At 45.3% G+C, this 22180-nt stretch overlaps 2 protein-coding genes across 3 annotated transcripts; both read right to left on the minus strand.

Moving 5' to 3' along the window:
- Positions 1-1684: 1684 nt before the first annotated feature.
- Positions 1685-3858, minus strand: LOC115497131 (ovomucoid). The gene is made up of 4 exons (XM_030284175.4): positions 3714-3858; positions 2869-2891; positions 2307-2431; positions 1685-1881 (listed from the first exon to the last, which is right to left on the minus strand). The coding sequence occupies exons 1-4, from the start codon at positions 3766-3768 to the stop codon at positions 1836-1838; spliced, it is 249 nt and encodes an 82-aa protein (XP_030140035.1). The 5' UTR covers positions 3769-3858; the 3' UTR covers positions 1685-1835.
- Positions 3859-5485: 1627 nt separating this feature from the next.
- On the minus strand, positions 5486-19040 carry LOC100220430 (ovomucoid). 2 transcript variants are annotated; one of them, XM_072935278.1, is made up of 9 exons: positions 18814-19040; positions 10723-10847; positions 9737-9756; positions 8828-8964; positions 8259-8316; positions 7851-7987; positions 7246-7306; positions 6166-6275; positions 5486-5667 (listed from the first exon to the last, which is right to left on the minus strand). In XM_072935278.1, exons 2-9 carry the CDS (start codon positions 10775-10777, stop codon positions 5622-5624), a joined length of 624 nt encoding a protein of 207 aa, XP_072791379.1. In that variant the 5' UTR covers positions 10778-10847; positions 18814-19040; the 3' UTR covers positions 5486-5621. The 2 variants fall into 2 exon arrangements, with proteins under 2 accessions (XP_072791379.1, XP_072791378.1); XM_072935277.1 differs by lacking the exon at positions 18814-19040 and adding an exon at positions 15876-15999.
- Positions 19041-22180: the final 3140 nt, after the last annotated feature.

A 22180-nucleotide genomic window follows, 5' to 3' on the forward strand; every position in this document is an offset into this window, starting at 1 on the left:
TAATGGTGAGAGGATTTGTGCTGTTGTGGCAGGATTTTATTGAGAAGCAATAAAAAAAATTATTTCCAACGAGGTGCTCATAAAGGAGAATTCTCTTCCTCTCCATCCTAAGGAGCATCCAGGATGAGCTACTGGGGCAAGAGACTGGGGATTCTATTGGAGTTCTGTTCTGCCCTTGGTCACTCCTGGGCAATCACCGAGAATTTATCATTTCTACTCACAATTTCCCCTTAACTGCCTGCTGGATTTTCCTGATTAGCAGACATGCCCCTGCAAGAGGCCCTCTGAGCATCACAGGGATCTCCAGCATGATCAGGAGCTCTGCTTGTCTCCAAGGCATCGTGGCTCCTGAGGGCCATCCTCATCCTCCCTGCTGCTGCTCAAGGAAATAAATAACTGCTGCAGCTGGTGCTCTCCTACCCTGACTCCCACACTCAGCAGAGAGGGAGAAGAAGGAGACTGAATGTGCCCCACACCCCCAGCACTGCCCCCCAGAGCCTCAATTTGTCCTGGTCCCCAGAATTGGCATCAGACACTGAAAAGCTGTCCCACACACAGACCTCCCCCTCACCGGAGGGACATTCCAGCCCCAGGAAGGGACTTGGCACTAAATGGCTGCAGAGAGTCATGTCTTTTGAAATAAATTGTGTCCTTTTAGAGAGCTGCTCTCTGCAGTCTCTGGGAAGTGACACGTTGTCACTTAAGATCATTAACTATTTGACTGTGAGACTGCTGCCTCTACAGCACGGGCACTGGCAGCGCCTCGCTGCTAATGAATAATAAATTAACACTGTGACTCTGAGCCCTTCCTTTCATCAACCGAGATTTCCAGAGGCCGGAGAATCTCAAAGGATCCTCTGCAAGCAACAGTCAAGGTAATTACCTTCAACCAGCAGCTAGGTGATGGGTGAGGTGCCCGGATGGGCTGTGGCAGTGGTTGCCAGCATCCCCCGGACATCAGCTCTGTTAGCACTGGCTGCCCACGGGTTTTCTGCAACGCCCCTCAGCAATGAGCCAACACAGGCAGCCCAGAGAAAACACCCTGTGACATTGCTCTGGGGAGCAAAGCAGATTGCAAAAGGCCTTCTCTCACCTACAGGTGGGTTTTCAATCCTGCTTGCGAGGTGCAGGCAGCTTGGAACGTGGCCTCCCTCACATATTCTCTTGCAGGTGTAAGAAATTGGGGATAACCTGGAAACTGAAACAGGGAGGAGCAGCTCACTGTGCCAGCAAGACCCCTTCTGTGTGACAGAACAGTGCCAGAACACCCCGATTACAAGTCTTGGGACTGTATTTATGTTAAGTTCAGGTTTGCCCGGGGCCCCTTCGTGCTGCCGGGTTACACAGAGTGAGGCTGGGGGAGGCTGCAGGTATTTGTGAGCAGCAGCTGGGGAGGGAGGCAGCTCCTCTCAGCCAGGCACAGAGCAACCCTCAGATCCCCTCAGAGCAGTAAATGGACAGGAGCACCAGCCTGCATCTCCAGCCTGGGTTTTCTTTTGGAAAGTCAGATGAAGTCAGCCCACAAATCTGCCCATTGCCTTTGCGGTTGGGGTTGATATTTTTGTAGCACAGAACACCATTCTCCCTCTCCCTGCAATTTGCCCATTAATTCCCACACCCCAGGGTTGTGGCAGTGGTATAATCATGCAACATATTAGGTAAAACCAAAAATGAGACCAAAGGATGACATAAATGCTGGGTGTTTTTTTTATTATCAGAGGTTTCACGATTGATAGGAGGTTTTTAAGGGTCAGGTCAAGGGTTTAGGAAGTCATCTGCCATGGGGAGCATTGCCAGGTAGGGGTGTTCTTTCTCAGCTGAATCCAGTCGAGAACTTAACATGCATTAAGAGATCTCAAGCCAAGATCTCCACGGCTTCTCCTGCAGAGAAAGAAATCAGTACCTCAGAGACAGAACATCTGGGCTTTTACTGTTGGTCTGTCCCTCTGCACCACAGAGGGACTTCTGAACTCTCTTCCACATATTTACTTTTATTATTGACAAGAAAATTTCTTAATTCGAAAGACCAAATAGTCTGTAGGAAACAGGCTTTGTTTGCTGAGAGAAAGCTCTTTTGCAAATCACTTAAGAGGAAAACTGAGAACACTCTGTTGTCTCTTTACATCTGAAAGAAAGGAGTTCCTAGCAAACTCTCCCAATAAAAAAAAAAAAAAATTACCCTTGCTGGTGAGAGAAAAAACAAATGAAATAAAAGAACTTTACTTCTCCGACTTGTCTCCAAGACTGATCAGCCAGTTTAAGCTAATTCACCTCTTAGTAGGTGAAGAGATTTATTCCATACGTACAGGAAGGCATTGCAGAACGTGCATTTGTTGGGGTAGGTGACACCATCAGACCCGCAGTGGGGGACATACTCCATGGAACACACATCCCTGAGACCCCTCTGGTCCTTGCAGTAGACGGATGCAGCCTGTACTCCCAAAAAAAAAAAAAAAAAAAAAAGAGCTCTGAACCAAAGCTGGATGAGAAAGGTGACATTAGGAGGCCCCACACACACCTTGATCTGCCCCCTAACTGCCCAGGAGCAGAGGCTGAGGAAAAGCCCAGGGACAGGGCAGGATGCAGGGGAGTGCTGCCTCCAGCCATGCAGAGCCTGTGTAACACTGCAAATGACGCTGCAGTAACTTTGACAACAACTTGGACACGAACTGAATACTGCCCTGCTTGTTGAAACCATCACCAGATGAAAATGGCAATTTCACCCGATAATATCTGTGGCAAATATTGCTCAGGCAGCTGGGTGCCTCAGGATTTCGAAAGGCTCCATCGTGATGTGATTAGTAAAGATTTATACAGAAACTGCTTTAAGGAAAGAAAAGATGGAGAATAGAAAAATCTGTCCCTTACCTGCAGAGCATCAGTGGCTGGAACTAAAGAAAAAAAAAAAAAGAACAAACGAAATATGTTACAAATGCAATTCATGGATTCTGTTAAAAGATGAGAACGCATGCCCTGAATACATATCCTCCAACTCCCTGTGTGTTAGCAAATTATTCTTAGACAAAAGGAATTTCAGGCAAAATGTTGTGCCATACTGTATGTTGAGTCTGTAGCATTTTTTTAAATAAGAGTTACAGTCAAAATGGGAAAAGCTGCGTAAAATAAAGGAAGAAAAAGGCATTTTCTATGGTTCAAAGGATGGAACAGGACATGAACTCAAAGCAAAGCAAATTATTGAGGCAAACAGGGACATAAAGCAGACAAGTACACAGCATCTTAATATGCATTGCCACTATTATTTTAAAATAAGAACAGTATTTAGTGAGAAGTGAATTTACAAAGCTTCTACAGCAGTTCAGGCTCTCAAACTGCACCTCGTTTCAGGATGACTACAAGAAATGTTCACTTTCATTCAGTAAAATTATTTGTGTTCCTGCAACATTTCAGAGGTTAAATACTGGTTGTCTGAGTCTCCGGGTTGCACCACGTACATGTCACTTCTTTCATTATGCATAAACTAGCACTGAGAGTAGAGCTGTTCCCACAGTTGTTCTTACCCACTCAGTTCTGTTGCTAAAATATTACCCCATAAGTGATAGTCTCTGATGTCAAGTCTTTTCAACACTATCTTTCTAGGAGTAAATAAGTCCTTGCAGAATGGAGCTCTTTCCAGTCTGAGGATGTTTTTTTGTGGTTTTGAAGACAGCCAGCGCTTACTCCAAGGCAGAGCAGGAGGCAGTGGAGCCACTCACCTGAGATGCAGAAAAGGGCCAGAGAGAACAGCAGCAGCACCCCCGTGATCTTCATGGTGGCTGGATGAGCTGTGAGCAGCAGAGCTTGGCTTTTGCTCAGGAAACACAGCCTGGATTCTGTCCTCAGGTGGCAACCACCCTTATATGTATGCCTGCATTACTGGGGGGGTGTGTGTGTTTGTGCATGTTCATATTTGCCTTATCCACCCTTATCCTGGAGCAACATTTCCAGCCTTTTGTCTCAGTGGTAATATCAGTAGAGGTAAGCTGTTCTGTAAGCCAAGAATGGTGTTTCTTCATCAACGGGAGTCACGAGAAGTTTAGATGTGTGAGATACACCCTCTGCGTCGTTATTTTAAGTGAAATATGTGACAGTTTCCTTCTGAAGGACCGCAGAGAATTCCTGCAGGCAAAAGAGCCACTGTACAAAGTGCTGTCAGATTTTCTCTGTGTTCACCTATCACTGCCTATTTTTGTGCAGCGCTTTTTCTCAAGAAAAACATTGAATGAAATGCTTCCGTAGCAGAAAATCTCTCCTTTTATTTTTGTGCTTCACCCAAGTAAAACAGCACTAAGTTATAGTGAAAGTAGGAAAACAATAAACCAGGAAGGTAAGCAAGAGGGTGTCCCAGACACTGAAAGGAGACCTGGGAAATGACAAGGGATGGAGAAACTTTTATGGGACCATGCAAAAAAAAATTACAATTGTTGTTTCCCCTAAAAGCCATTAGCTTTGCAGTAATAGACTTTTAGTATGATGATGACAGAATGATTTGAGACCACAGCATGGATGCTAGAAAAGCTGAACCCCATCTGGAAATCACTGCTTCATCCATCTGCCCATCTCTACATAAATCCTTTGTTTTACCACCAAAGCATTGCTTTTTGTGACAACCTCCATCAAGGAGAACAAGCACCCCTCTCCTTTTGATTCCCAGAAGAAATGCATGTGGGAGATATTACTTTTTAGAAGGGATAAGCCCAGTTTATTTATGCCTCTCTTGTGTGGATCCAAAAAAAAAAAAAAACCCAAACCCAATTCAATACTCAAACAGAAGACAAAAGCAAAATAAATTTCATGCACAATATGCCAATGACAGGTCACACTCTCAAAAAACAGAAGGAAACTTTGTCCTTGGGTTTTGAAACACTGCTGAAATACTCCTTGGGCTGGCAAAGAACATTGTGTAATTGAAGACTGAGAGAAGACAAGTAGGCAGGAGCAGGCACCACACCTAGGAAGGCATTAATCTCAAAACACTTGAAGGGTGTTAAAGGACGACTCCAAGATGAGAAGAATCTGGTAATAAGTCAGTTGGAGGACTTAGACAAATGAACAAGACAATGCACATGTCTGAGAAATATGGGCTTTGCCAACAGAGTGCCCTTGAGAGAGCAACACTTCAGGTGAGGACCAGGGATCAGCTCTGGGCAGTGACACCGAGGTGTGACTGGGTTTTGCTGACAAGGAAAATGCACCAGGAACACCTTAGGAGAGACCCTCCTGTGTCACCACTTCAGCCCTTTCCAATGTCAAACATTAAAGGGTCTGAGCACTAATGCAGGGACACTTCATTTATGTGCAAAGACACACAGCTCTGGGCTTTGAGCGTCTGTATTTCATTTTCTGCCTTTTATGAGAGGGAGGGGAGCAAGATGTTGTTCTTGTTCTATCCCAGAGCTTTGAGCACGTAACCTATTCTGCCCGGTATCATCATTCAACAAATCGTGACCATGTTTCATGAGACAACACATGAAAGAAGACAGGGAAATGTTGCTGATTTAGTTTATTGAGAAAGAAGATCAGGAGTGAGCTGAGTTCCCCAGAGGGTGAGATGAACTGAGGTGAGATCTTTATCTGGGATTTTCCAGCGGGGACCCTGTGATGAATTCTCTTGGCACTGATACTCAGCATTTCCCAAAATGGTTTAAAGTGATAGTCCCATTGCTGTCCCTGAAAGCAAGGAGAGGAAAGAATGAATTAAACACAGAGTCCTGTCTGCTATAATCTGTCCTTTAGATGGCTCCTAGAGATGGTGTCAGATGGGATCCTGCCCCAGAGCCAAGGAACTAGCAGACTCATAATCCCATTTACTATTTGATTATTAAGACATGAGTGAAACAATTTAACCCATTCCTAAGACTGAAAATATCTGTGGGGAAACTATAGTGGTATTTCAAAAGGAAAGGAATTTCATTTCCTTTGCAACATGCAAGAAAAATTCCATTAAGATTAAATGGTCTTCAAACCATTCACACTAACAAAGCAGCCGTAGCTTTTTTTATGCTCTAATGAAAAAAAGAAATGAATGCTTGACACGGTGGCTGGCATTCCCTCCTGCCCCAAATCCCTAATCAACATTATCTAGCAAACAAAAAAGCAGTAACTGTGCAAACTTGTGCCCACAGGGGGCAACTGATAACACAAGACATCACTCATATTTGTACATACATGACTGCGTTGCAGAAGGCACACTTATTGCTGTATGTTGTGTTGTCAGAGCCACAGAGAGGCATGTAGGCAAGTGAGCAGACAGGTTTGGGATATTCACTGCAGTCAACCTGTAAAAAATAAATAAAAATCAAAGAGTCTGATGTGAAGGAGTCAGTAACACAAGGGTTTGAACCCTGAGCTAGAGCTGCAGTGCTGGTGATACCAATCTTACTAAAAGTAATTAACTTCCTTGCACATCTGATATAAACAAAGGTGTCAGTATCTCCTATGCCAGGAGAATTTAATAATATAAAAATAGATCATAATTTCCTGTTTGAAGAGATGTATATCATAACCTGGTCACGGCATTTCCAAGCAGCAGCAGCTCACTCGGTGGAGGTGCTGTGCTCTGTGTTCCCAAGCTGGCCAGGAAATTAAATGGAAAAACACTGGTGTCTGGAGAAATGGAGTGCTGATCCTCTGTAAAGGTCCACTATCCATCCTGGAGTCTTAAAACTGGCAGATCAGCATGTAGCTGGATACTGCAGGAGTGGGATTCTGTTTCCTGGAGAAATGGGTGCTACACCTGCTGAGGAACATTGTGGAGATAAAAATGTGTCTGGGTGCAGGAAGAGGCTGAGGAATTTCATGGAGAATAAATCTATCAAGGCTTACTGACTACACAGGAATCACACCTAGGGTAGAAATCACTCTTTACATTCTGCACTCTCACTCTGTCCTACACAATGCTCACAGCCCCTGCACCAAGTTGCCACGGGCTAGAAGGACCATTGGGCTGACCACAAAAGCCATTCTCTGTTCTTATCCACATTTCTGCCCTATTTCTTCTATCCTTTTACTCATCCCTTCCTGAGCAGTCACCTGCTCCTTTCCTGGCATTCACATGAGTAACTTTTATTACGTGTAGAGAAAGCAAATTTCTCCCATTCTGCAGCACAGCAGCTGTTTCACTTTTGCAGGATACTGCTGGTCTGGGGGCTGCTGCAGACACTGGCAGTGCTTTTCCTGACAGCAGCAGGACCAAAACCCAGCCCCTAATCACCCAAAACCCAGCCCCTGATCACCCAATTCACTTACTGTGACAGTTTCCTTCTTGCATTCACCATCAGCCCTCTTGCCAATACTGGTTCCAGCCTCTCTGGGAAGGGAAGAGAGCTGCATTAGGGAGCTCTACAAGCAACCTGTTCTGCTGAACCCCATCACACAGGAATGCTGAGCAGCCTCAGGCACCATGTATGGGATACAGGAGGCATCCAGCTTAGGTGGCACCCATGAGGCTCCAGGGACCAGCTCAGGTGGCATCACTGCCTGCCCGAGAGCTGGTTTATAGCAAGATGTGAGGGACAGGGCTCAGGGAGGATGAGGAGACAGGCTGTGTGACAATCTCAATGCCCCCTGGGTTAATTGTCCTCTGCAAGGCAGCATCTGCCACAAAGACCCTTTTAACTGAGTTTAGAGAAACATCCTGTCCTGGGCGAGACCCCCAGCCAGCCCTCTACTTCTCTGTCTAGACCAAAGGCTTGGCTTTCCTTCTACTCACAGGGGAAAAGAAGGTTTAGTCAGGAGGAAAAGAGGAGGGTCAAAGTCTAAGCACCTCACAGAAAAGGCCTTGGAAGAAGTCCTGCTATCCAAAAGAGCAGTTCCAGGAGCGCCAGGCCCTGGTTGCTGTGCTCAGTACTCACAGGTTCCGGGCACAGAGCAGGCACTCGTTCTCGTAGGTGACCCAGTCGGTCCCGCAGACAGGGCTGATGTCTTTGTTGCAGAGCAGCACCACTTTGCCCTCCTCACTGGTTGTGTTGGGGTACCTGCTGCAATCCACCTGGTGAGGGAACAAACAAAGCCCTGGTGACGCCTTGCTTACAGCACACAAGTAGGTCTGGTGAGTGTGTCTGCCTGGCCACACAGGACACCACCACAGCAGGAGAAAAGCTTTTCTGTCAGTCACTGTGATGGGAGTTCACTTGGAGGAGACCAGTGCAAGATTCTGGCAGCTCATCTGTACTCTTGTTTGGGGTTTGAATTATTTCAATAAGCACCTTTGGCCACTCAGAAGCAGGACATACCCCTTGCTTTGCCTTGGTTTAACTTACAGGGGCAACTTCCTTGCATTCTCCGTCGTGGTCTTTGCTGACATTGGTTCCATATTCTCTGCAGAGGGAAAGACACATGTTAGGAAATTCAGCAAAGATGTTTTGCTACATCCTAGGTGCTAGAATTAATACAAGGGAAAGCTGACTCTTTCTTGGCCAGGCTTCTTTTATATTTGAGAAGGTAGTGCCACTCTCCCTAACCAGCTGAGTAGCTGGCAGAGATGTAAAACCCTGGGAAGCTTTAGGACCATTTTGGGCAACCTTGAGCAGAGCATCTCCATCCTTTTGCTGTGATGAGATGTGCTCTCAGAGCCATCACCTGACCACTCCTTGAGACAGAAAAGTAAAAACCTGAATAAATTACAGAAGCAAAAGAAAGACACAGTGACTGAAGCTCTGCCTGAGCGCTGTGCCGTGATAGCCAAGCTCATTTTGAAGGAATTGACAGGTGACATGTGACAGAGCACTGATGGGTAAGCCATGGTGCTGCCAGGAGCTCTGAGCTGTGCTGCCTGGGGTCCCCACGCTGTCCCCACACCGTCCCCACGCCGTCCCCACGCTGAACATACGCGTTGTAGGCACAGAGCTGGCACTCGTTGCCGTAGGTGACACCGTCGGAACCGCAGATGGAGCTGACGGCCGTGCTGCAGACCAGCACCTCTCTGCCCTCCTCATTTGTGGTGTTGGGATATGTACTGCAGTCCACCTGCCAGAGCAATCACAGCAACAGGCTGAGGAGACCTATGACATTCACAGCTCTCATTTTGTGTGGGACACTGAGCTGGTACAACCAGTCCTCACTGCCACAGCACAAACTTCTGCCGTGGGTCCATCAGGGAACGGCTGAATCCTTCCTGCAGAGATGACCCCACAGAGCAGAAGAAGAGGAGGAGGAGGGAAGAGCTAAAACCATGCATCCCTTTGCTGGGATAAACCAGTGCTGGTCGCTCATGCTCACTTGACATGATTTCATAAAGGCTCTCCATTGGTCCCTAGTTCTTCTATTCTTGTGGCCTCTCTACTGTACTTCTGGTTTTACTTTTTCATTCTCAATACACTGATCATGTTTGATTTCAGAGGACCAAGACTAATGACCTGTGAAGAAGCTAGATCAGCTCAGAGTATTTTAGTCTTTCAGTAGGTTGCCCTCAGGTAGGTTCTGATACCAGTCTATTGCTTCAGTTTAGAACCAGCTATGTATTTCCATCTTAAAGCTTAGACCAGTCTAAAGTTACTGAAAAATCAATTAATCCAAAAATATTGTATCATTACCACTAAAACATTATTAACATACAACAGCCAAGGGCAGTATAATTTAATGTTTTACACTGTAGAAGCTGATTAAAGTGACCCAAGTGTCACACTTAGGTGAAAAACAGCTGAGCACCTGCAGGCTGGAGGTTTTTCTCATTCCTTTGGTTATGTCATTATCAGGCCACATATTTGAGAAAGGTGACAGAAAGAAATCTTCCACTTACCTCAATCCCAAAGGCAGTATCTGGAAAAGAAAAGAGAGGCAGAAAGAATGAACAAAAGCCACTATGATAAGTCCTCAACTGAAGCTGGAAATATGGATATACAATTCCTGTGTGCAGAACCAAGCTGAGTGATTTCCAGTGATTGTTTTCTGAACTAAATAAACTATGTATGATTCTTTTTCTTTATGTTGATAAATATAATAGCATTGCTTATTGCTGGCTGTGATGAAACACCTTTTTGAACAGCTTTGTTCTTTTTTTATTCTTAGACATGTAGATTTATTAATTGAAAACAGAAGAGCTTTTCCTTCGTTATCTTTTTACATATCCGTTTTGACCCTAAAGCACTGCTGTTGTGTATTTGAAAATACACCTGAATCAACAGAGACAAATGCAAATAGTCACCTACAGGATAAGCAAATACATACAACATCTGTTGACAGAAATATGCATTTGAACAAAGGCGAGTGTGAAAAAAATGTCTTTGGCTTTGTAATTTCATCAGTTGTGACTATGCAGTGAGAACATCAGAGTCTGGCTTGTTTTCATCTCTTGCTGTTCCATTAGCAGAAAGAGCATTGCAGGAAATTTGCCAGGGTCCTGCAGAGAACTTGCTTGTGCCATTATAATATTTTCCTTACTAGTTACTGGAGGTCTGACCCCCTTCTCATGGCCTTATTTCAAGTATTCATCCATTTTGCTGTAATTGTACAAGTCTAAGCAGTGTAATGGCGTAAGAACATCAGTGTACAAAGTGTAACAGCACAAGTTGCCAGCACAGAACTCCACTTGCTGTTACTTATATTTATGACAAACAATCAGCTACAGCAGCGAGCCATTGAGGACTACCCTGAAATACACTCCTGCAACCTGCACGATGCCAACCGAGGCAGCAGAGCCCTCTGAAGGAGATTTTCTCTCTTTGAATCCTCTGTCTTATCCTTTTGTCTTATCTTTTTGACTCAGGCACCTGGGGAGTCACTCACCTGGGACGCAGCACAGCGCGAAGGAGAGGAGCACCACAAGCCCTGCCGTGGTCATGGTGGAGGTGTCTGGAGTCTGCAGGCTGCCTGCTCCCACTCTGCCCACGAGATGCTCCCGCCAGGGCTGCCTGCAAATATATACAAATGCAATGGCTAAACTGTTCAACTGTAACATAAAACAACCTGCAGAATCTGTCACCAGCACAATGAGGCCGGTAATATTTATGGAGGTCTTGACTTTTCGGGTAATGGTCTGCGTCTGCTAGGCAATTGATTTTGGCTGGACATCTGGTTCATAGATCAAGACAAGTATCACAAGTTCTGAGTGGTCAAAAGCAAACAGCCTTTAGGACAAAAGAAATCTCTTTGGGATTCTAGTGGAAATGTAAGGAGCACAAAATATTGAGGGGAGTAAAGAGCAGAACTTTGTCTCTTGCAGAACAACATCTCCCATCAGGGAGCAGCTTAGGCAGGATGCACTCCCACCCTGCCTGCAGACCAGGCTGAGTCTCTGCTTTCCTTTCTGGTTTTGGGTGGGTTTTTCTCCCCAAATTTCCAGATAATCACTTCTAGGGACAACCATCAGCAGCACCAGTTAAGCTTCGTCAGACAAGTCTGGCAGGACTGTGTCCAACCTGTGAATCCAAAGGTTTTTAGCACTAGTTTGAGTAAAGCCAAGGCTTTTACAGTTTCATTGCCTGCGTATAGAGGAGCTCAGTAGAAGACTTGAAAGCAGGTTAAAAATCTGTCAAATGCCACTAAAAATGTCACTTGAACCTTAGCAACAGGGAGCACTTATTTACAGACCCAGTCCCAGTTAAACACACGGATTCAGAGTGTTCCGCCAAGCCAGCTGAAGAACAAAAGACACTGAAGGTTTGGGAACCTATTTACATTGCACCAGCTACGCCTGAAAGTACAGTAGGTCCTTTCTTCTTGCAGATATTTTAGAAAATGATACTTAAAATATAGAATCTGTCCCCATTTCCCTGTCTGTCTCACACCACCAGCCTTTGTGTCATCTCCAAATTGCTCCTGCCTAGGAGCAGCTCTGTATCTCTGCTGTTTTAGTAGCTGTAATTTTGCAGGAGTGGGTTCTGCCTGTAACCTGTTCTCCATCCTTTTCACAGGTTCAAAATGGCAAGGGTACTGGGGGTTTTCTGGGGGGTCATTGGAGCTGAGCATTGTGCTCAGGGTAGGCTTCAGAACCATGGGAAATGCAGAGCAAAAGGTGCTTTATAGTTGCTGCCTTTAATGAACCAGGCACCACCCATTAGACAAATGAAATTCATCTGAAATCACTGAAATTCACCCCAAGCAAATATGTTATTGTCTGATCCACCACAGGAGTCTGAAGGGTATATTTTGACCCTTACATGGATATATTGGATAGTGCATGGAATCATCTCTCCTGTCATGCCCAGAAGGCCACAGCACGGCTGTGTGGATATGCAGGTCACATTTTCACATCCAAGAGATGAGATTCTTCACAGGGAGAAGCATTGCAATAATTATGCTGCTGTGATTGTTTCTATAAATTACAGGGAGCATGCATGAATATTTCAGACAGATTTGGCACATCTTCAGGATATATTGCCCTGATGTGTCTTGTGAATAGCATCTCTGGAAGCCAAACACTTTTCCCTGAGCATGTGCAGGAGTTGTGGAGCTGCTCCCTATGTGTCACAGCTGCTGCTTTTACCTGTGCAGGCTCTGAAGAGTTGGAGGGGGCTACATCTTTCTGGGTTAAATATGGATTTTGCCAGTGCCTCCTCCAGTCAAGACCTCCCCAAATCATCCTCACCAGCCTTTGCAGCCCCACCCCTGGACAGTGCTGTCCTTTGGGCAAGACCAACCTCTCCCGATGAGTGGAGAGCAGCTTCCTGCCAAAGTCTGGCACGTGTTACACCAGAGAAAAATTTTCCACTTCAACTCCTGGGTTCAGCACTACGTTTGGCACTGGGCCCAGGCAACTCAGATTTTCTCTGACCACAATGCCTGTTGGATGTCCAGCAGATCCTTTCTTTCTCTCTCTCACCTACAGACACTTCAGGGAGACACAAGTCTGCAACAATTAAATGGTGACTGGGGAACACCTGAGGCCCTCAGGTACCCCCTAGGTGAGCCACAGAAGCGACAGCCAGAAGTCCCCAGGTTTCAGACACTTGCACAGCCTGCAGCCATTCAGCATCCACAGCCTCCCCACCCAGGGCTGCAGCTCCAGGTTATCCTACCTCTGATAACAGCATGGAAAAATCCCACAGCTGGCTAAGCTCATGCTGCAGGACAGGTCGCTCAGGCCTTAGCTGCTCCTGGAAGAACAGTTAGGAAGAGGATTTGGTTTGCAATCCTGCCACTGATCTGCTGTAATCCACTTCATTATGGTCTCCTAATCCTCAAAGTCAGATGCAGCATATGGCTAATGACCATTTGGCTAAAGGAAAATCCTCCGTGTGCAGCAGCCAGCACGAGGGCAGAGAGCCTACAAGAGAGCTGGAGATGGACTTTGGACGAGAGCTATGAAGTGATAGGACAAGGGGGAATGGAAAGGCTTTAAGCAGGAAGAGGGTAGGTTTAGATTAAGTATTAGGGAGAAATTCCTTAGTGGGAGGTCCTGGCACAGGGTGCCCAGGAGAAGCTGTGGCTGCCCCATCCCTGGAAGTCTGCAAGGCCAGGCTGGGCAGGGATTGGAGCAAGCTGGGATAGTGGAAGATGTCCCTGCCTATGGCAGAGGGATTGGACTAAAATTATCTTTAAGGTCTCCTCCAAACCCGAAAATTCTATGATTCTTTAATCCGCAGGTAAGCAAAGACAGTGCCACACCTCAGGGTGCTGCCTGTTACGGTCCTGAGCACCATAAAGTCTGTATGCTGACACCAGGGCAGGATTATACAACATCCTCTCTGATTTACTCGTGTAATTTCTTGTTTTACATTTCCCATTACAGGTTTTTTTTTCAGTATCGATTTCATATTCTCTGAAAGAATCAAAACAGAGGGTGAAGAATTTTCTTAGCAGATACGCAACTTCTCAGCATAAATAACACATTGATAAATAAATGGCAAATAATTTAATACACTTTTCTAAACACTCCTGGGGTTTGTCACACTATTTAATTAACAAATAACTGCTGTAAAAGTGGGAAATGCCGACAGGTTGCAGCTCTTTCATGAAAATGCCTCTAATCTCCGCAAAATTCCTGCTAAACACAATTCAGGCTGCAGTTTTCATCTCTGGCTTTCTTTTGGCCACAGTGTGGCAAATAACTGCTTGCACTGAGGCACATGCCTGGAGAAACCAGTCCAGCACAAATGGAAGCCCTGCCTCTTACCTGGTGCTTGAAGGCCTCACTTGAACTGAGCGATAAAGCAAACAAAGTCACTGATATGATTAAAAACATCTCGCTATCAAAACATATCCATGTGCTTAAGAACTTATTAAATAGAACTTGATCCAGGTAATGCCAGTGGATGTTTTCCTGAGCTAATAAGACCATGCACAGAACTTTGTACCCTGCAGGTGAGGGCTAACGTGGTTTCACATTACTTATGCAATGAATTCAATGTATTTGGCCCCACTACAAGGGCAGATGTTGACACATGGGAACAAATCCAGCAGAGGCAGGCAGGTTACCCAGTGACAGGGGCACAGGGCATTCCAGGAAAGCTGAAGGAGCTGGGCTTCTTCATCCTGGAGAATAGATGGCTCCTGGTATCACATTGCTGTCTGCAGCTCCCTGATGGGGTTAGAGATAAGGCAGAGCCAGAGTCTTCTCTAAGCTGTATGGCAAAAGGATTAAATTCTGAATGAATGTGAGGAATCATTCCTTGTCATGAGGATGATCAAGCACAGAAAGCAGAGAGGCCATGCATGTCCTTCCTCAGTGCTATTGAAAACCCAACGGAAAAAAGAAAGGCCTTGGGCATCCTGACCTGCCTTTGACTTTGGCCTTGCTTTGATCAAGGCTTGAGCCAGAGACCTCTGGAGAGCTCTTACAACTTGAATTAGTTTATTTATATTGTACTTATATAATTCTCTCTCCTATAAATAGTTGTTATTAATAGAAAAAAAAAACATATTACTCTATGACCCAGGAGAGCCTTCTCAGAATTTTCCTCCAGCCTTTTCTAAAGGGTCACAGGTAAGCTCTACAAAGAGCTCCCAGAATGTTATTACAGGGGGTGACCAGTAACATGTACATCAGAAAGAGTGGATTGTAATCATTCTTAAAATAAAGCCACACAATAAACCATCCAAATTTTAATACATTATTAGCTCTCAATGATTTTCAAGTCTCCTCACTTCTTCATGAGCCCAGCACTTTGCCACCACTACCATTCTCCAGAAAACATCAGCATTTGAATCTCAAGAAAAGTTATCTGCATCACAGAAAATCAGGTGCCAAAATATCATCCACTTCCCTGCTGTGCTGCAGCCTGGACCAGACGTGGGTGGCAGCAGCAGCAGCAGCTCTGAGGACACATCTCCATCCTTCACCTCCCCAGCTCGTGCTCTGCTCCAGCTCTGAGAAGTTTTTGGGTGATAAGGATGTCAGGCCAGGGCTCCACTGCAGAGGCAGAAGTCACTCATGAGGAAGCAGGACAATGCTACAATGAACATCAGAAAAAGGAGGCAGCAACCAACACAATTTGGCTGGACACTGACCCAGGTTATTGCTCTTTGAAGTGAATGCACTGCAGGGAAGGTGGGCTGGAGGTAACACAGAGGTATTAACCTGCAGCTGATCAGAGGAACGGGAAATCATTGCTTTAATCAGTTTCCCTAACACTTCAGTGATCTCAGCTCTGCATCACTGAGCACTCGTCTCATCTTTGCCACAGCCCAAGCAGGAGCAATGAGGAGGTGGCTGCAGGGAAGTGGCAGCTGACCTGGGATTGACACCATTCATGGCTGCCTGGCAGGACAGATCAATCAGGCAACTTCACTGCCAGGGCTGGGAAAGTCTCCTGCTGAAGAAAATCTTCCAAAGGTAGCAAAACAGATAATAAAATTCAATAGATTCTTATCTGCAATGAGACATTATTTATAGCTCAATGCACAGTTAAAATAGAACGAATAAGCATGTTCAGCTATGAAAGCAAATTGCTTTGAGGTTATATAAACCAGGGGAATAGTTGAACACATTTTCAAACTACCAGTCGTGTAGCAGCACTCGCATCACCAGAACAGCACAGAGCAGGGGGACTGTGGCTGTGCCCCTCGGATTTCAGGCAGCTCTGTGCCCCACCAAGGAGTGTCACAGCCACAGAGGCAGAGAGCAGAACTGAGATATTTTAACTGACTGACAGGCAGGGCTGGGAAAAGTGATCTAGTGTGGTTGGGATGAGCACTTGCTGCACATTGAGCAGCAGAGAGGAAAGTGAAAGCCTCAAGGAAGATGGTTTGATCCCCGGACAGCTGCATTGCAGAGTTTGTTTACAGAGGGATAACCATCCCGGATGTGACTGCAGCACAGAATCTTGGCCAGGCTGGCTGGGGAGCCAGGTTATTGTCTCACATGAAGCACAGGGATCATCTCTTCACACTGAGCTGCCAAGTCTCATTAATTTATCATGGGGACATGCCTCCAGTGCTCACTCCCCTCAGTTCTGCTTTGTAAGATTGACAGATATGTCTATAGATCACAAAGTGTTCTTGACAAGAGGGTAATTAACCTTCAATGTTTACATCTCCTTCCTCTTGGAAGTAACACACAATTTGGGGAATTGGGCAGGTCTGGCTGTAAATGCAATTGATCAGAGTCCAGAAGGAGTGACTTTCCTAAACTCTGCATGGAGCAGGAGGTAACCAAGGGAGAATTTCCCTGGGTAAATGGCCAAAGCCATTTTGGAATAGCATTATATCTGCAATCATCCATGTAACTGAGCCCTTTGGGTCCAGATCTGGGATTTGCTTCATGTGAGCTCAGAACAGGGTGGGCTAAGGCTCTGCCCAACTTGGGGGAACCAGGGGGGAAGAAGTTTATATACAGACAGTGACATGTAGCAGAGGAATTGTTGTAAAGGGGAGGTTAAGTTAGATAAACATTTCAAGGGTATGTTCCCCTGCACAAATCCCATGTGGGAGGAAGCAATCAGGAGGGCCACTGTTACCTGCAGGCATCACTCTGCCCCAAGAAAAAATCAGGGGATCACGTCCCCATGCAAAACTCTTTTTCCATGTGAAACCACAGGATGGTGCAGAACAGAAGCAAGCAGAGCACCAGACAAAAACATGTCCCCAGGTCTCATCTTATCAACCAACAAACCAGCAAAAATGCATATAAGGAATACTGTTTGGAAAAGACAAGTGAAGGTGCTTGCTTTCCTGTATGGGAATAAAACCAGGAGCCCCTGGGATATGGGATAAATGAGGGTTTGGTATTTAAGAATGATCTTGTGAATAAAGCAGCAACAAGAGAGAGGTGCAATACACTCAGAATGAAAATTCACTGCTCTTCCTGGTGGGAACAGCAGGGAGGAGAGGGTGAGAGGCAGGATATATCACGGTGCTATAGCTTCAGCACTTGGCTGGGAGAGGCTGAACTGGGTGGAAAGAATTTCTGTTGCTGAAGGACTATTAGCATCATAACCACTGAACACATCTTCATTATTAACATCAGAAGAAAGGGCAACAATTTCATTTATTCTGCAGAGCTGAGCTTTAATGAGACCACTGACTGATTCTTTGCATCTGGACATGGGTGAAACGCAGTTGGTGCTGACAGAAGGGCACAGGATGTCCAATTACAGGATTTTACTGTTTTGTAGTAAAACTGAGGTAGACAGCAGGAATTCTACCCTCTCTGAACTACTGCAGTAGCAAAGTAACACAAAATAAACAGGTATTTACTTAGTAAGTTATATATGCATGGCAACTGCTGTATTATACATGATCATAGGGCCCCTACATCCCATGGTTTGGGCACTGCCCCATTTGCAATCTGACAAAACATTCTTATCTCAGGAGAACTGAATGACTGATCTGTGCAAAGGCTTTGTGTGCCTCCTTTTCTGGTCTTGAAACGTGTTATTCTGCACTTTCCTGCTGCTGTCAGTGGAGGTTGTTTGTGAATGCTTCTATAGCAAAGAAATATTTCTCCTACTTGTCTTATATTTTGCATCATTTTGCACTCCTTCCCTTCCTACTTTGGAATGCAGCCTGTGGAGAACAGCAATATTAGAAAGCTCGTGTTAAATCACTGCCAAATAAAATGTCAACAGAAGGTGTATGCATCACTTATGTCCAATCCTGCGCTGCCTGCTCAGCATCCGGCTGACACCGCTTGGGATGCTGCCACAGAGAGCAATGGGAGTTCAGGCTGCTTCTTCCTGTGCCTTCCTTCTTAGTCACTGCCAGGACTGCTGCTCCCAAGGCCCTGAGTGCCCCACGTTCTCTGGGGAAGGGAAAGTCTGCCATTAGAGACTCGGTGTGACTGTTTTCCCAAAGGGACACGAGTGCTGGAAATGTACATGAAATTCCCAAATGATGCAAGTGATGGAGAGTTCACCCCAGTTAATCACCAACAATGAAGTGGTTTTACTGTCTCTGACTATTATAAACCTGTCAGTCAACAAACCTCTGCCATCTGAATGTGCTGCATCATTTGAATTTTCACCCCAGATACTTTTTTCAGCTATTTTTTTTTCTCAGCTAAATCTTCATGATTTACCCCCAAGCAAAAACAGCAAGTGGAGACGGAGAAAAGGAGGATAAATTGGAAAAGCACGAGGAGAGGCCAGGGGCTAGGGAACTGTCACTCAGAAAGCATGTTCCTTCCATTGAAATGACACTTTATAGGCACAGATCCCACATTCACTGGTGTAAGTGGAACCATCTGTGCCACAGATCTGCTCCAGCACTTGGTCAGGGGGCCCTGACTGGCCATCCTCAGCAATGGCCCTGGGGCATGGGCTGCAGCCCAGCTTTAAAGGGAATGCAAGAAAGAGCTCAAAGCAATGCCTCCAAACATTCCTCATCCTTCAGGGGGCTTGAACAAAATTAACATTTTACTTCTAGGCATGAAAAACAGGCAGGAAGCAGCACACTCATTCTTTGCAGTTTCATGTTATGTTTAAAATCACGGGGCCTCACCTCAGCTGGTGAAAATGTGGAAACCCCTCCTGGGCTGTGTGGACGTCTGCCAGCTGGAGAGAAGCTTCTTCCACTGCTGCTCTCTGCTTTTTGCCTCTCTACTCGTTGATCCGGGGAGAGCACGCAACCAGAGCCCAGGGCATGGCAAAGAATCAAATAAAACTGTATCAAACATTAAATTGCAGCCAGAGAACGAACATGTCTGAGTGTGAACATATTGATGGATGAAATGGGTGCATAATAGGGCTATATATTTTTTTTAACTCAGAGGTCCAAAGAAATCTTTTAAGTTCCCAAACTATTTTCTTTGCCAACTGTCAGTTAAATAGGATAGTGCAATTGATACAATGAGTTTGAATAATTATTTTTGGATTTTTTTTTTTGAAGAACATATGGTTATAAAAATGCTTTAAAAATAGTTTAAATATTCTTCTGAAATGAATATTTAAAAATCAGTGGGATGAGCCTTGTCACTCTCCAGCATCCCTCAAGAGAGTGACAGAGTGTCTGAGCCCATCCACATGCCTCACTAACAAATGCAGCACATGAAAAAACAGCTAAACCAAGGCAAATTATCAGCAGACAAAATTTTGAAAGGCACAGATTTTTAGATAACGGGTTTGAAGGAAGTTTAGGTACAGCCACGCTCAAGGAAAAGTTGTGGGGCTTTTTTTTCAAGTTGCAGATGTGTGAGTGCTGATAAAAGACAAAAAAAAATTCCCAGCTCAATATAAAAGGACTAAGTATTGTTTTCTACATTCCACTTATCAATCAAAATTTAAATGATTCGCCTCATTCTTCCCCCTCTTTGTGTTGCAAGAAAAATGACTGTAGACTCAGAAAACATTGATAACGCTATAAAGATAAGTCAGACAAACACGGAAAGAGAGAGGACGTTTATATTTTTAAAACATGGCCTCTGTGATATGTTCTGGTACATTTACAGGTCACAGATCCTGAGGCTGGATCGGCATCAGTGTGAAACACGTCAAAGTTGGTCCAGCCTTGGCAGCTCCATCCCCCTGCCCAGAGCTGCAGCTGCCAGGCAGCATCTGCAGTGGCACCAGCTGCATTTCAGATGCCTCATGCTGCAGCCATAGCAGGCTCTGCAAAGTCATTTTTTTCCCTTCACTTCATCCTTGACTGAGGATATAATGCTTCTGTTCATGGCAGGAGTGCAAAACTAAGAGTCCACCAAAGCAGGACTAAGTCCGTGCTTGCATCTGATCCTTTCAGTGCTCCTTTCCAGGTTAAAAACCAGGCTTTCCCAGCATGACTGTGAAATGGTTTTTGAGACAAACCTGACTATTCTGAAGCTTCTCAGGCAGCTCAAGTTGAGTAAAAAAGCCCCAGTGCTCTGCAGCATCCTGCACCTGAGCAGGGATGGAGCAGCAGGCTGAGCAGCACTAAAGCATCTGTCACCCACACAGCGATGGCTGCTGTTTGCAGTTTGGCAAGCAGAGCTCATAAGGTGATTGGGGGCTTCTTGACTGGGGAGAATGGACCAGATGCCCTCCAACTTTATTCTGTCACTTCTTACTGTGGTGGGAAACAGAAACACCCACCCATCCCTCTGTCTGCGCCCAAGCAGGCACCCAGCTCAGTCCACTGTGCCTCAACACCACCTTTCAAGTCTCTTAGTGGCACTTGAAACCTGGTATAGTTCTACCTCTCTCCTAAGCCACAAAAATTCAATGCTCCTTCTGGAATGTGCTTGTCTTCGCCTCATCACAGAATTGTTTAGGTTGGAAAAGACCTCTAAGATCATCAAGTCCAAGTATTACCATTGCCAAGGCCACCACTAAGCCATGTCATGAAACACCACATCTATGCATCTTTTAAATCTCTCTAGGGTCAGTGACTCAATCACTTCCCTGAGTAGCCTCTTCCAGTGCTTGACAACCCTTTCTATGAATAAATTTTTCCTAACATCTGATCTAAAGCTCCCCTGGTGCAACTTGAGGCCATTTCCAATACAAAGCAGAAAAAAAATCATCTAAGTAACACACACTCAGTAAGTAACCATGGAACAGCTGAAAAATAACTCCAAGGCACAAAAAAACATGCTGTCCCTGAGAAGGCTGCCCTATTTTTATAGTTATATTGCTTCATAAAACACCCCCTGAGCCTGGGGGATATTTAAACTCCAATGTCAGGCTTTTCCCGTTTCCTGGCCTAGTTTTAGTGATTTATTCCATTATGTACTTTGACATGAAACCTACTGCTGAGTCCTGTGTGGAAACCTCTGTCCTCTAACCCCTTTGGCTGCTTCCTTCGATGGCTCTGACTTAATCTCAACTTCGTGCCTCCTTGAATTCTTGTTTGCCTTTGGTGCCACCAGACAATGAGCTGCACAGAGGAGGCTTTAGCTGTGCCAAGATAATGCCATTGAGTTGGCTCTTGACAGCTTTACTGCAAAGGCTTGCAAAAGCCAGCGGTCAGAGCACAGTCCAAGTGAAAGGCTGCCAAAGTCCACAAGAAAAAAAATATCCAGGTCTTATCCCTGAGGATAACCAAGTAACACTTAAACAGGACTAAAACAGCATGTTCTGCAAAAACACCTGAGAAGAAAATGGCAAAAAGGTTATATAAACCAAAGGAACGTTTACTTTAGGACACAGACCCAAGAAAAGTACAATAAGCCATTGTTAGTTACAAATCATCCTGAAAATGGACACTAATGGCACAGAGGTACTGTGGCCTCATTCCCTGGAACAATACCCCCAATACCTCCAAGTCAGGAACATTTGCCTTCAGCCTATTCTTCTAGCCCAACAATTCAACGAGTGACTTTCCAAACTGATCCAAATAATTGTGTTATTCTCTGGTGAGCTACAATGGGACATTGAATCAGGGAGGCACTAACTGCAGTCCAGAAGAATCCCTGAAATATTAGACTTGCAATAGCTTTGGTGACCTCGTGTGGAGGCAATGGCTCAGCCAACAGATGAAGGGCAGCCCCAGGGTCCCGCTGCCTCCCTGCCACCCATACAGACCACCACAATGACAATAATTATGTCACCAGGTCCTGAGCAACTTGGCCCCAAAAAAGAAGGCAAAATGACAATCAGGCAGAATTCTTTTCCTATGGCTTGTTATATATTTGGTTAAAACTGGTCACAAGTGAACTTCTGCATCTTTTTTTCCTTCCCAAATGACTTTAGAAAGCAGCTCAGTGATGCACTAGGGCTGTCCCCTGCCTCAGGGGTGATCACTGCCCACCAGTCCTGGAGATATTCTGTTGCATTAATAAATTAAGATACTTCATGAGTGGACACTTCTGCTGCCTGTCACCCTGAATGCCTGAATGGAGCTCAAGATTCCCCTCCTGTAGATTATATCCTTAAACTGCACTTGACATTGTGGA

Source organism: Taeniopygia guttata, chromosome 13 (genome assembly GCF_048771995.1).
Source record: "Taeniopygia guttata chromosome 13, bTaeGut7.mat, whole genome shotgun sequence".
NCBI lineage: Eukaryota > Metazoa > Chordata > Aves > Passeriformes > Estrildidae > Taeniopygia > Taeniopygia guttata.